Source organism: Grampus griseus (assembly GCF_964374135.1).
Source record: "Grampus griseus genome assembly, chromosome: 10".
NCBI lineage: Eukaryota > Metazoa > Chordata > Mammalia > Artiodactyla > Delphinidae > Grampus > Grampus griseus.
In genome coordinates, this window is record NC_139004.1 from 65,266,570 (window position 1) to 65,280,036 (window position 13,467).

The 13,467-nt window shown below is 42.8% G+C and overlaps 1 protein-coding gene across 1 annotated transcript in view; it reads right to left on the minus strand.

The window, feature by feature from the left end:
• The window catches only part of QRICH1 (glutamine rich 1), a 54,824-nt gene extending 42,042 nt beyond the window's left edge, over positions 1–12,782 (minus strand). The window contains exons 1-2 of the mRNA XM_082663996.1: positions 12,652–12,782; positions 602–931 (exon numbers count right to left, since the gene is read on the minus strand). Coding sequence (XP_082520122.1) covers positions 602–910 — 309 coding nt within the window. The 5' untranslated portion in view covers positions 911–931; positions 12,652–12,782. The remainder of the gene's footprint in view (positions 1–601; positions 932–12,651) is intronic.
• Between the last annotated feature and the right edge of the window lie 685 nt (positions 12,783–13,467).

Genomic DNA, 13,467 nt, shown 5'->3' on the forward strand with positions numbered 1-13,467 from the left:
TTCACATAAGGACCCCTAAAGAGGAAAACTTACCTTCTCGGCAAATGTATTAAGTTTCTCCTCTTTCAGTAAGCATATTATCAATTAGCATTATTTCTTGAGGCTTATAAATATCAAATGAAGGCCTAGAAATTTACAGGTGACGTTGAATCATGGAACCATACAACTACATGAATAAGAGCCTTTCCATTTAAAAAAAAAGTTCCAAATATCATGCTTTTAGTAATGAGGTAAGATTAGCCCTCCTATGTTCTTGATCTGCTCAGGGTGACACAGACAGAAGGGGAGCTTCAGTTACACACAGTGTGACACATCCAAATCCAGTCCCAAAAGACCTCTTAATTTCTATACTGTTCAGTTCTCCAAAGCAAATGGCAAGTATCTGTAGCCTCTTAAGTTTACAGTAGTTGCAAATATTTTTAGTCTATGTTAACTATGAAAGCCCTTGTGTAAGATAAAATGTTTCAAAAAAAACAGAACACTCCCCTTGGTGAAAATAATCTCTGACATCTGTATATAGACGTGATGCTCTACTAACCAAAACCCTGATGGCAAATAAAGTCTATTCAATAGGATGCACCAACACTTATCTCCCTTTTACCTGAACCTGCTGTGGCTGTTGAACCTGGATCTGCTGTTCTTGCTGGGTTTGTGGCTGAACACTGGTGGTGACTGGACAGGCAAGTTCAAGCAAAGACCCGGCCACTTCGGTGCTGTCTGTGTAAATGCAGTTCCCACCCTGTTGGTACACCATGGTAGTGGTGGCCGTCTGCTGGAACTCCTGAAGGGCTTCTGGCCCCTTAGAGGCTAGCGAGTCCAGAAATTCCTTCATCCTGTGTTGTGGGACAGACCGCGCCTTCACTCGGATGTACTCTTCAAAGGAGATGGTGTTCTCCAGAGAATTATTCATATTGCAGAGTCCTTAGGGTTCCTAGAAATAAAATAAATGGACAGAAGTCAAAACTATGCCACTGTTTTAACATACTGAAATGCACAGAGCAATCACTCTTGCATCAGTGTGGAATATTCAGGGCAGTTGTATACATCTGGAATCCAAAGTAAGATTTTATTAAATAACCTTATTTTTTTTCAGTTAATGGCATCTGAAAATTGTTTCCACAAACATTTCTTAAATCAAACTATCACACTGAAAACAAAAAACAAAAGCATGTGTCACAGTAATGGATGAAACGAGCTGCAAATACACTCTCCACCCAGCACTAGGCCAATCCCATCTTCTCTGCAGAGCCAAGCACTGGACAATAAAAGTCACATGCAACACTGCTCTGTGACCATCAGAGAGGACTACCAAGGAAGGTAGGAGCCAGGATTCCTACCAACATGTTCTATTTCCACTGCCAACTATGTTTTACAGTGAAGGGAAACGTATGCCACCTAGCTGTGGCAAGATCCTGGAGACAAGGGATGTGTTCATTTCCAACCAGAAACACCAAAAATCCCATTTGCTATATATACTGCTCACATTCTTTTGCTGCATAGCTTACTGGTTAAAAGCATGGATTTTGGAGCCAGGCTTCCTGGGTTTAAAACCCAGCTCGAGGGCTTCCCTGGTGGCACAGAGGTTAAGAATCTGCCTGCCAATGCAGGAGACACAGGTTCGAGCCCTGGTCTGGGAAGATCCCACATGCCACGGAGCAACTAAACCCGTGCACCACAGCTGCTGAGCCTGCACTCTAGAGCCCGTGAGCCACAACTACTGAAGCCCACGTGCCACAACTACTGACGCCCGCGCGCCTGGAGCATGTGCTCTGCAACAAGGGAAGCCACCGCAATGAGAAGCCCGCGCACCACAACAAAGAGTAGCCCTCACTTGCCGCAACTAGAGAAAGCCGGCACGCAGCAACAAAGACCCAACGCAGCCAAAAATAAAAATAAATAAAATAAATTTATTTAAAAAAAAAACCCAGCTGGAACTCTCCTTTGCTGTGTTACCCTGGACAAGTCAGTTAACTTTAGTTTTGTCTATAAAATAGGAATTAAAATAGCATTTACGTCGAAAAGTTGACTTGAGAATTAAATATATGTAAAGCACTTAGAAAAGTACCTGACATATATACAGTGCCACATAATTATTAACTAATTCTATTAAAGGTAAGTGGGGGGAGAAAATTGAATAGTACCTTAAATAACTAGGTCACTTCAAAAATCAATTCTGCAAGTTTTTCGTCAGGGTATTTACCTTAAGAATTAATCTGGGGACTTCCCTGGTGGCGCAGTGGTTAAGGATCCTCCTGCTAATGCAGGGGACAGGGGTTCGAGCCCTGGTCCGGGAAGATCCCACATGCCTTGGAGCAAATAAGCCCATGCGCCACAACTACTGAGCCTGTGCTCTAGAGCCTGAGAGTTACAACTACTGAGCCCACGTGCTGCAACTACTGAAGCCCCTGTGCCTAGAGCCCATGCTCTGCAACAAGAGAAGCCATCGCAATGAGAAGCCCGCGCACCGCAACAAAGAATAGCCCCTGTAACTAGAGAAAGCCCACGCGCAGCAATGAAGACGCAACGCGGCCGAAAAAAGATAAATAAAATAAAAACTTAAAAAAAAAAGAATTAATCTGCAAGGGTGGATAGTAGCTCTCAATCAGCTGGGAGACAACCATGCGATCTATCCATGAACTGCTGAGTGCCCTGTCACTGCTGCTTTCATACCATACTCTCTTGACCAGTACCACCTCCAGGACAAAAGCAATGGCAGGATATGAAAGTAACACAAACCAAGTGAAACTCTTTGCCAAAAAAAGACTCTCAGTCAATCTCAAATGTCTAGAAAAGTGATTTGTTTCCTTGAGCCATCTGACTAGAAATAGAAATATCAGTCTCTCTTTCACTGCCCAGATGTTGTCTTCTGTTAACAGATATAAGGTGTGTGTGTAATCATATATCTTCCACCTGGCTCTAAATTCTAGTAGACAGGACTGTGTCCTGGTCCTCTCTGAATGGCTGATACATGTAGATACTTTGTATATATCTGTTGCACTTGGAATTCAATGTGGAACAAAAAGGATTATGACTCTGTTCCTGTAACATCTATAACTTACAACCATAAAATGTTATGCTTTTCCCTCGTAAATAGTTAATCTATACCCTGGCGGGGGGGGAAGCCCTATATATCCAGGGCAAGAGACTAAAGGAAAAATATGAACCTTACTGCTATTAATTTACTGACACCAGCAATATTTCTGTGGCAGGCTGTTTAAGTATAGTATACAAATTATATTCAGGTACTTTCAAAGAGAACAGACCCAGCAATAAACCTTTTATTATGATGCCCATAATATACTGTAAATATATTTCTCCATAAATAAAGAATACTACATATACCTTATCCTGTCTAAAATGCCTAGACCACTACTCTCGGGAAAGCCTCCACCTCTTAGGAAACCCCCAAGCACCAAGAGAGTACAGAGAAAGGCAAGTACAGGTCAGGGGAGTGAGTGCAAGGTGAAGCTGCTGCTGATGGCCTCTTGTCTTTGGAAATTTAACACTTGTTTGTCCCTCTGTCACCTCTCTTCTAACCATCTCCCTTGCCCAGTTCTCCCTTCTCTCCGTTGCAGAGGCTCTCAGTTATCTTTCTCAGGACAGAAAATTAGAAGGCCTTCTATGAGACTTCAAGATTAAGCTATCAATGATATCCATGGCACATAGAGTAGGAGGAGCATCAAGGACAAGCACTTCATACTCAGAGCAGGCCACTCCAGCATAGGTGACCAACAAACAGTCACTAACCACACTGGCACAGAATGTGTCAAAGCTTCCCTCTGATAACAGCATCACAATTGAAAGTTCCCTCTTAAGGAAGCATCTCTCATAATATAGACCCACTAATAATACAAAGTTCACAATATGTGATTCTAATATCCAATTACATGCACCCTTTTGCTCATAAGGGACAAAGGAGAGATTGTGTGAACAACCATTAACCAGTTCTCTACCACGTTGGCACATATTTCAGTTTTTCACCTCCATTATAGAAGAAGAGCCGAGGGCACCTGAAATTTACACTTCCCCAAATTAATTTTCTTCAATAATTAGTTGCATTCATGTAAAATACTTAGAGATTGCTTGAATTTTGTCTGTGCTAGAATCGTAGCTACTGTATCAAAGCAATTTTTTAAAAAGTATAGAGAATCATGCAACTCATGCAAAAAAAAAACCAAAAAACTTTTTCTGCTTCAAATCTGGGAGAAGATAAATATGACCAAGCACAAATACAAAGAAACACTGCAAGTTAAGTTTACAGAACCAGAAAACCTTCACACAAATATTGCTCGGTAAAGGCAGTCCACAGAATCTTCCTAGTGACCTTATTTCCCTTCACTCTTTTAAGTTTCAGTAATCAAGGAGGCTTAAGCCTCATCTGAAGTCTGATATTAAGTACAAAGCAGAATTATACCAATTTTTCTTCCTAGAAACAAGCTTTCTTCAGTCTTCAGTGTAGAATTCCACCTAGTTTTTTTGGGGGGGGGGAGCGGTCGTCTTTGTTTTTTTTGGTGGGGAGGGTAAAAGTAACACATCTACTTTCTTAGAAAAACTGTTCAAATAATAGAGCAAGGTATAAAATGAAAAGTAAAAACAGCTAAGTAGGGGCTTCCCTGGTGGCGCAGTGGTTAAGGATCTGCCTGCCAGTGCAAGGGACACAGTTTCGAGCCCTGGCCCGGGAAGATCCCACATGCCGTGGAGCAACTAAGCCCGTGCGCCACAACTACTGAGCCTGAGCTCTAGAGCCCGCAAGCCACAACTACTGAGCCCATGTGCCACAACTACTGAAACCTGCGCACCTAGAGCCCATGCTCCACAAGACACGACACGACAATGAGAAGCCCACGCACCGCAACGAAGAGTAGCCCCCGCTCACTGCAACTAGAGAAAGCCCGCGCACAGCAACAAAGACCCAACACAGCCAAAAGTAAATAAATTAATTAATTAACAAAACAAAACACCTAAGTATGCTGTGACCTCTGGTTCTTTTTTTTTTTTTTAAGGAAGGAGGGGGTTTTATGAGTGGCCAAAAATTGTGAAAGACTGCAAGACAACTCTCACTTTTTTCTTATAGCACAGTTCAGAATGTTAATGTTTAAATTAAATGTTTAAAATTCCTCTCTAAAATTTTAAACCACTTTCTCCAAATTAAGAACGTAAGTGAACCATAAAGAGGGAAAATCCTCCTCTATTAAAAGAAGGTTTCATATGTTCTAACAGAAAAAACACAATTTAACTGACTTTTAAAAATCTACCTAAATATTTCAAAGTAACTGTTTATGCTTCCCTGAATTAACTAACTCCCAGTTTTAAGTACTACTTTTATTTTTTTTAAACATCTTTATTGGAGTATAATTGCTTTACAATGGTGTGTTAGTTTCTGCTTTATAACAAAGTGAATCAGCTATACATATACATATGCTCCCATATCTCTTCCCTCTGGCGTCTCCCTCCCTCCCACCCCTCTAGGTGGTCACAAAGCACCTAGCTAATCCTCCCTGTGCTATGCGGCTGCTTCCCACTAGCTATCTATTTTACGTTTGGTAGTGTATATATGTTGTCCATGCCACTCTCTCACTTTGTCCCAGCTTACCCTTCCCCCTCCCCGTATCCTCAAGTCCATTCTCTAGTAGGTCTGTCTGCACCTTTATTCCCGTCTTACCCCTAGGTTCTTCTGACCATTTTTTTTTCTTTTTTTTTTTAGATTCCATATATATGTGTTAGCATACAGTATTTGTTTTTCTCTTTCTGATTTACCAATTTTAAATATTGGTCTGTCCTCTAGGAAAGCTGTTAGGGCATTTAAATCGCCTTCCTCTCATTAACCCCTGCCAATCGTATTTTAATTTTTGTCATGATCAGTTTCATAGCTTTAAACCTCTAGCTGTAGGCACACTAATTTTATAGTATCTCTGGACTTCCCACCATGTAAGATAAGGAAATTAAAGTTCCATGCCCTCTATTTTTGACAAGCATTTAGCTAAGTGAGTATAGCTTCTGTTTAATCAATCTTTTAGTTTTAACAACACAGCATTTCATACCAAATCAAACTCAGAACTTTTTTTTTTTTTTTTTTAAATCAAGGTTCCAGGACTTCCCTGGTAAGTCCAGTGGGTAAGACTCCGCGCTCCCAATGCAGGGGGCCGGTGATCGACCAGGGGTCGTCGGGGAACTAGATCACACACGCATGCCGCAACTAAACAACTAAGAGTCCGCGTGCTGCAACTAAGACCTGGCGCAGCCAAAAAGAAAAATAATCTTTAAAAAATCAAGGTTCCAAAGATGATAAAAACAATTCTGCTCCAAATAAATCCTACTTGTCAGTACTTCTAGAATACTACATTCAAAACAGTCACTACAAGAATAGTCCAAATATAAATTTATTTCCTGAGCAGAATGGCAAATAGGATGGATATTCAGTTCTCAGAAAGAATGGAATAAAAGCTTGGAAAAGTATCTGCTATAAAGCCCCAAAGTTCATTCTTTTAAGTTTTCATCAAAAAAAGAAAAGACCACACACCTTTAAGTAGGGAAAATTCTATAAAACTTAGAAAACATTGATAAAGGTTCATACACAGGTTCACTATATTCTCCTCTGTTCTTATGAAAATATTTGAAATATCCTATGACAAAATCACCTTTTGGTTTATAGCTAGCCATGTATTTTAAGTAGTTGAGACTCCAAAGTTATAAAACCTTCTGCAGTGCTCCAACCTTACAGTCTACTGTTGGCTCTAAGCAGAAGCTACTACTACCCAATTCCCATTGCTTTTTCCTTTCACTAAGCCCCCAAGAGGTTCTTCACTGACTGTACAAGTCCACAGAATCATCTGAGAACCACTAAATCAGAGGAAGCTAAATATTAACAAATAATGAATTCAATGGAGAACTTAAAAAATATATAACGGAAAAGGCCAATTTGAAAGAATATTCCAATCTGCTCATTTATACACAAGGCTTCATTTCTTGTTCTTTTAACCTGCTCACTTGGCAGTATCTACCAGACTGACACATCCCAATAATGAAAGCACACTAAGTCAGCATTTGACCTGACACAAAAGTGCTGCCGGAGGGGGGCGGGAAGCTTCAGACATACATTTAAATATGTGAGACCAGTCAGTGAGTAAAAGACAACACTGAAAAAAATTAAACATATTCTCAATAGTGGTGATACGTTCTTCCTTTGCTTTTATGCTCAGAAAAAGTCTGCCTTTACCATAAACTCATTCACTTACAATTTTTAAATTTACAATGTAATTATTTATACTATGCTTTGATCCATTTAGAATTTATTTTGCATAGTGTGAGGTAAAAGCCTAATTTTATTTCCAAAGACCCAACAACCCTGTATCATTTACTGAATTACTGAAATTTCTTTGCCCGCTGATTTAAAATGCCACTGATTGTATATCAAATTCATATAAAGAAGGTCTGCTTCCCAGCTTTTTCTCTGATTCAACAGATCCTTCTGTAATACAGTAACTTAAAAAAAAAAAGCATGTTAATACCTAGAAGATCCACCTTCCCCCAACAAAACGTTTGGTTTTAAAATAAAAAAAAAATTAGTGACACAGAAGACACATTACGTGGGAAAGGGGAGGCCAATACAATTGTATTTATATATCCCAGTATGGTTTAATTATGTACCCAAGAAAAAAAACTGGCATAACAGCAGTTATGCCTGGGTAGTATGGAATAACAGAGGACTTAAATTTCTTCCTGTTTAATACACTCCTGTATTTTCTGCAATTTGTATTAAACCAAAAAGAGAGTTAAAAAGTAATCCTTTTTGCATAGTGGTTATACCACAATAACAGTCAGTAACAGACACACAAACAATTCAGGTTGTTCATAGTTTGATTTTTCCCTCAAAATCTGAAATTCTGAAAGACAAAACCATCAAGCAACAGAAGCTTGCATAATAATAAAGGCTGTTAAATTCAAGATGTTGCTCACCAGATACATAAGGCTGAGCCTTGGTAACAGAGAAAGAAAAATGGATAAACTTAATGAAACTACACTCTATAACCCCCAAAGATTCTTAATTAGCCCCAAGTCAAAGAATCAGTGAGGAGCATTAAGTAAACTGATGAACTAAAATACTTCTCAAAAACATGAAGCTGGAGGGATAGTTGAGTACTCCCAATTTCCGGGAATCAGAAATGGAGGGGAAAACACTCTGGGGCTCTTTGGGGTGGAGTCTGTAGCCAAGCATTTGCTTCTGAATACTTCAAGCATAGCTGCTTTGCAAAACAATAGACAAACCAACCCCCCCACCAACAGACCTAGGAAATTTTCATTACAACCGCACACATTTTTACTGGTTATTTCCCCTGTACTTCCTTCTACTGGAGCTTAGCACAGTGCCTGACAAAGAGCAGGCCCTCAGTATACCAAAGTTATCATTATTCTAATTATTTTATCTCTAGTACACAAGAGGAAAAGGTTACTCCAAAACAACAATCTATTACATTTCTGTTTTGCTAATTTTTTCCTATTTCAGTACTAAGGGAAGGCCTAAGTACTCAGGGGAGTCATCCCTTCTTGGGTCCCCTCGAATCTGCTACCTCTTCCCAGCCCCCATGCAACTCTGCAGGGTGGGTCTTGAATATGTGATGAACTAAGAGAAGCCATTCGGAGCTGCCTCAGAGCCCTACCTCTTCCTGTTTACCCAATGGTCAAGCTCTTGGGACCCTCTTAAGGCTCCCATCTACTAGCAATGGTTCCTCATAGCTTAGTTCTGGTTTGAAGAACACATTCACATGAAAAAAACATCAATTTCCATTTTAAGGAGTCACAGTCACATTTGTCCTAATTAACATAAGGAGTCATTTCAAAGAAGCAGATGGGGAGAAAACAGTTCTATTCTTAAAGATACTAACCCACCACACGGTTTGTGATAGAAATTATCCCATTAGGACATCCATCTGCCCCATGCCTTCACTAGACAGAGAAGTCCCTGATATAGGGGCATCTTCACCATGGTTCTATTTCTGGACAATACACTTTCAACCAGAAACTTAAACTCATATTCCTATCAATAACTGATGAGCTGTAACCTGGCACAACTGTTTGCATTATCTAGTGAAGTTTGAAAACGTCCATTCCATATGACCCAGCAAATTCTATCCCTATATGTACATGACACACACCTATACAAATGTACTTAACCAAGAATGTTCATAGTAGCATTGTTAATAGCCCCAAACTGGAAGGAATCTAGATGTCTATCAATAATAGTGAATAAATTATGGTTTGTTCAAACAGCAGACTACTATACAGAAATTGGAATGAATGAACTACAGCTGCACACAACGTGGATGAATGTCACAAGCACAATGCTAGAATAAGATACAAAACAGCATGACTCCATTTATATAAAATTCAAAATTAAATAAAACTAGGTTGTTGAGGGATACGAAGGTAGTAATAAGAAAAACAAAGAACATGATTATCACAGAATTCAGAATAGTCATTGTCTCTAGGGAATGAGAAGCTGTAACCAGGAAGGGACCCATGAAGTGTTCAGAAGTGCTGGCATTGTTCTATTTCTTGAAGAGGTGCTAGTTACACAGTGGTTCACTTTATAATTTTTCATTAAATTGTATACAGATCTACTGAATTAATATGTATAGATAGATATTTCAAACGCACATGCAAAAAAGAGCTTTCTGACACACTCCACCAGCTCTACCTACAGTTTTGCCCTAGCCTAAAGTGTGACAACAAAGGACCATTCTTTTCCCCTTTTCAGCAAAGCAAGGGGTTAATCTATCATTTCTTCATGCAGCTACAATTAGAAATCACAATCCAATGTGACAATTAGGAAAAAACTAGTGGAGCATTTAAGTGAAGCCTGGAAAGGACTTAAAACCTCTGGAACAAAATGCAGGGCAACCACCTACAAAGAAATTGAAAAGAACAGGTGTTCATATAACACTTCATTCTGACGCTGAGGAATAAAAGACCATTACAGATAAACGGTGGTCATTTAAAAAGTACACTAGCAGGCTTCCCTGGTGGCGCAGTGGTTAAGAATCCGCCTGCCAATGCAGGGGACACAGGTTTGAGCCCTGATCCAGGAAGATTCCCACATGTCACGGAGCAACTAAGGCTGTGCGCCACAACTACTGAGCCTGCGCTCTAGAGCCCACGAACCACAACTACTGAAGCCCACACGCCTAGAGCCCGTGCTCCGCAACAAGAGAAGACACTAAAATGAGAAGCCCGCGCACCGCAACAAAGAGTAGCCCCCACTCGTCGCAACTAGAGAAAGCCCGCGCACAGCAACAAAGACGCAACGCAGCCAAAAATAAATTAATTAATAAAAAATATAAATTAATTAATTAAATTAAATTAAAATAAAAAGTACACAAGCAAGAAGCATGGCATATCAAAGACAAACTTGTACTTGATTAAATTAAAAGAAGGCACGCAAGCTTGAAGAAAGAAATCCCTGATTCTGAAGCTGTCATGATGGAGGATAGCCACACCCAGAGCCCCTAACTTTGGTTACCTTTTGGAGCAATTCAGATTTACATAAAACTTCAACCACAATTTGATCTTTCCTTTAAAATGGCAACATAAGTGGAAAGGGGTTGTGGAAAGGCAGAGATTCATGGAGAGGTACACAAATTATTCATCACAGAGGACTGGAAGCAGGACATCTTTTAACAGGGAAATCTTAATGAGCTTATGAAAAAATATTATCTACAGACACCAATTTAAAAGGCAGACCTCAAACGTAACGATTAAAAATTCCAGAAAAAGCAGGCCTAAATGGTGTATTAATATTTTAAGTGTATCCTAGATAAACTTGACTGCTTGTCTTTGAACCATTTGGATCCTTAGAAAAGCTGATGCCTTGTCATGCTAAAACCTGAAAGTTGCACTGACTTACATTTTAAAAGAACTGTTCAAGCAGCAAACTGGCTGGCTTCAAAGATGCAGTTCTCCCACATATTCAATTTTCCAGCACCTACTAATTTCTGGCAGACAGCACCCAGAATGACTGGCAGGATTTCTAACGTTTCAATATTACCAGGAAAAAAACTACACACATATTTCCAGCATATGAATAATTCTAACTCACCAGTCACCATGTTGCACGCATTTCTGGTGCTTGTCCTGAGTTCTTAAGACCCGTAACATTCTAAAGAAGGCAGAACAAAGAAGTTCCTTCCATCCTCAGCTTCTTTTTAAATTTTAAGCTTGTTCTTAAAATAATAACAGTATATTAGGAGTTTTCTAATAATATAGTATTTTTAAGTAGTTTTCTACCCCCACCATTTTCAAATTTAATTGCTAATTTTAGTTCCACTTAGTTTCTTTTTCCTTAAATTTAATGAAGCAAGACTATAAAACATAAACTAGCACATATTTTGTCTTAGAAAAAAGAAGTACCTATTTCTCTGGACAAATCTAGAACTCCCCTGGCACCAGAACACAGTGCTGGGATTTAAAAAAATAAAAAAGCTGAAAAGGATTGAAATCCTGTATCAAAAGTGACTTTTGCAGGCAGATTTCAGATCTGCTGGGGATCTTCGGACTTACAAAAGAAGGCAAAGCACTGATTATCAGATTGTTCAATTTCGTTCTGAGCAAATTTTTGGCTGAGCAATAGCGGGCCCTTTAACCTAACAGAGTACAAGTAAGCCCCTCCCAACCAAACAGAGGAAAAGGCTGCATTTCAGGATTTAAAGTGGCAATTTACAGCTTGGGTAGTTTCACAGCGTCCACAGACGTGGATCCCCTTACGGAGCGCACAGAGGTGACGTCTAAGAACTGCGCTTTAATGAAGAATTACTTTCTAATGACAAGAAAACAAATACCACTGAAGGGCCTTTTAGGATTTGCCTTCTCTCTCCAGCACAAAGCATCAAAACAAGGTGAGGAAGTCGAAGGGGTTCGCTGCCCTCACAGACGAACAGAGCTCGGTTTCAGAATCAGGGTAGCACCCTCTCAAGTACCCACCCTGCACATGGGCCTCGGGACACCTCATTCTTAGAGAGCCAGCAATCTCGCCCACTTCGCAGAGGAGCGGGGCCGCAAGCCAGACCGCAAAGCAGGTTGGTTTCTCCTCAGGCCTAGGCCCCGTTGGTTCGGGGACGTCACCTGAGCAGGAAGGGTCCAACCCACAACCTTCTCCAAACTGCAAGCTGCCCGCCCGCCGTCCCTCCCCGCAGCAGGGGTGTCCTGAGCGCCCGCGCAGCGGTGCCGCCACCCAACAGCAGGCCGCGCGCCTGCCCGCGACCCCCGACTTCGGGGCGCGCGTCCCAGAAAGCCGCTCTGGCCGACGGGCTGCAACTCCAGGAGCCGAGATATCCGGGTCGGGAACGCGCACGTCAGCGGCCACGAGCACCGGGAGGGCCGCACAGCGCGCGCGCCCCCGAGCATATAAACAGCCCCGACCGCGCGCGCCCACCAGCGCGCATTCGCGCGCCGTGCCCACCCGAATCCCCAAACCGCCCCTCCCCCACCCAGGGGGCGGGGGCGTGCGAGCCCTGGGTCTTTCTCGGCTCCGGAGCCGCCCCGAGGTCTCCAGGGCCCAGCGGCAGCGGCCCGCCCGCCCCCGCCCGCCGTTGTGTGGGGTGGGCCCGCTGTCTCAGGCCCGCAACCCCGCCATATCCCTGCCCCCACTGGAGCCCTCACCCGGCGACGTCGCCGCCGCCGCCGCCGCCGCCGTTCTACCCGCCGGCCCCGCCGCACCGCTCGGGGCCCCGGTTCTGCCGTCGCCGCTCCAAGACCGACAGGATTTTCCCCTCACAGCTCCCTGGGCGCCATCTTACATTCAACCCTCACAGCCAATGAGTGCCGAAAGCCTTTCTCGCGATGATTGGAGCGTCGAATCCCGCGAGAACTAAGGCTGCCTCCTGGCCAGACTTAAAGGGAACGCTTCTGCAGAGGAGAGAGGCCGAGACTAGGGCTGCAGTAGCGGCAGGAGCCCGGGGTGTAGGGCGGAGCGTACCGCCCTCAGACGCCCCTCCATGTGGGGCGGAGCCAGGGCCGGAGATCGGCCTAGCCCTGGAGCCTGGGCAGGCCTGGGCTTGAAGCTTACTCTCAGGACCCTTCTGCCACCTGCCGGGGCCTCCTTCTCGCAGCCTCACGCGGTGCGGGGACCAGCCTCTTACTTAAGGTGGCCCCCACAGCCTCTGACCTAGGCCTGGCGCCTCCAGCCGCACCCCACCTGGGAAGCCCCGGGTCACTCTCCTCCAGGAGTCCCTAGCATCTGGGACCAACCCCTCACCCTCTACCTGCTGTCATCCTAATTCAGCCTTCCGCAGTCCAGTCCACCTTAAAGCGGGCCTCGGGTAGCCTGGTGTTTGTATACAGGGAAAATGTGGAGGGTGTTAAAGCTGCAGGCACACGCCGGCTTCACCAGTAGCCCACACTGCCCCAGAGGGGCATAGACTATCATACTGTTTCTTAAAAAGGCCTCTGGAGCTTTGCACTTGTTCATCCTTCCCT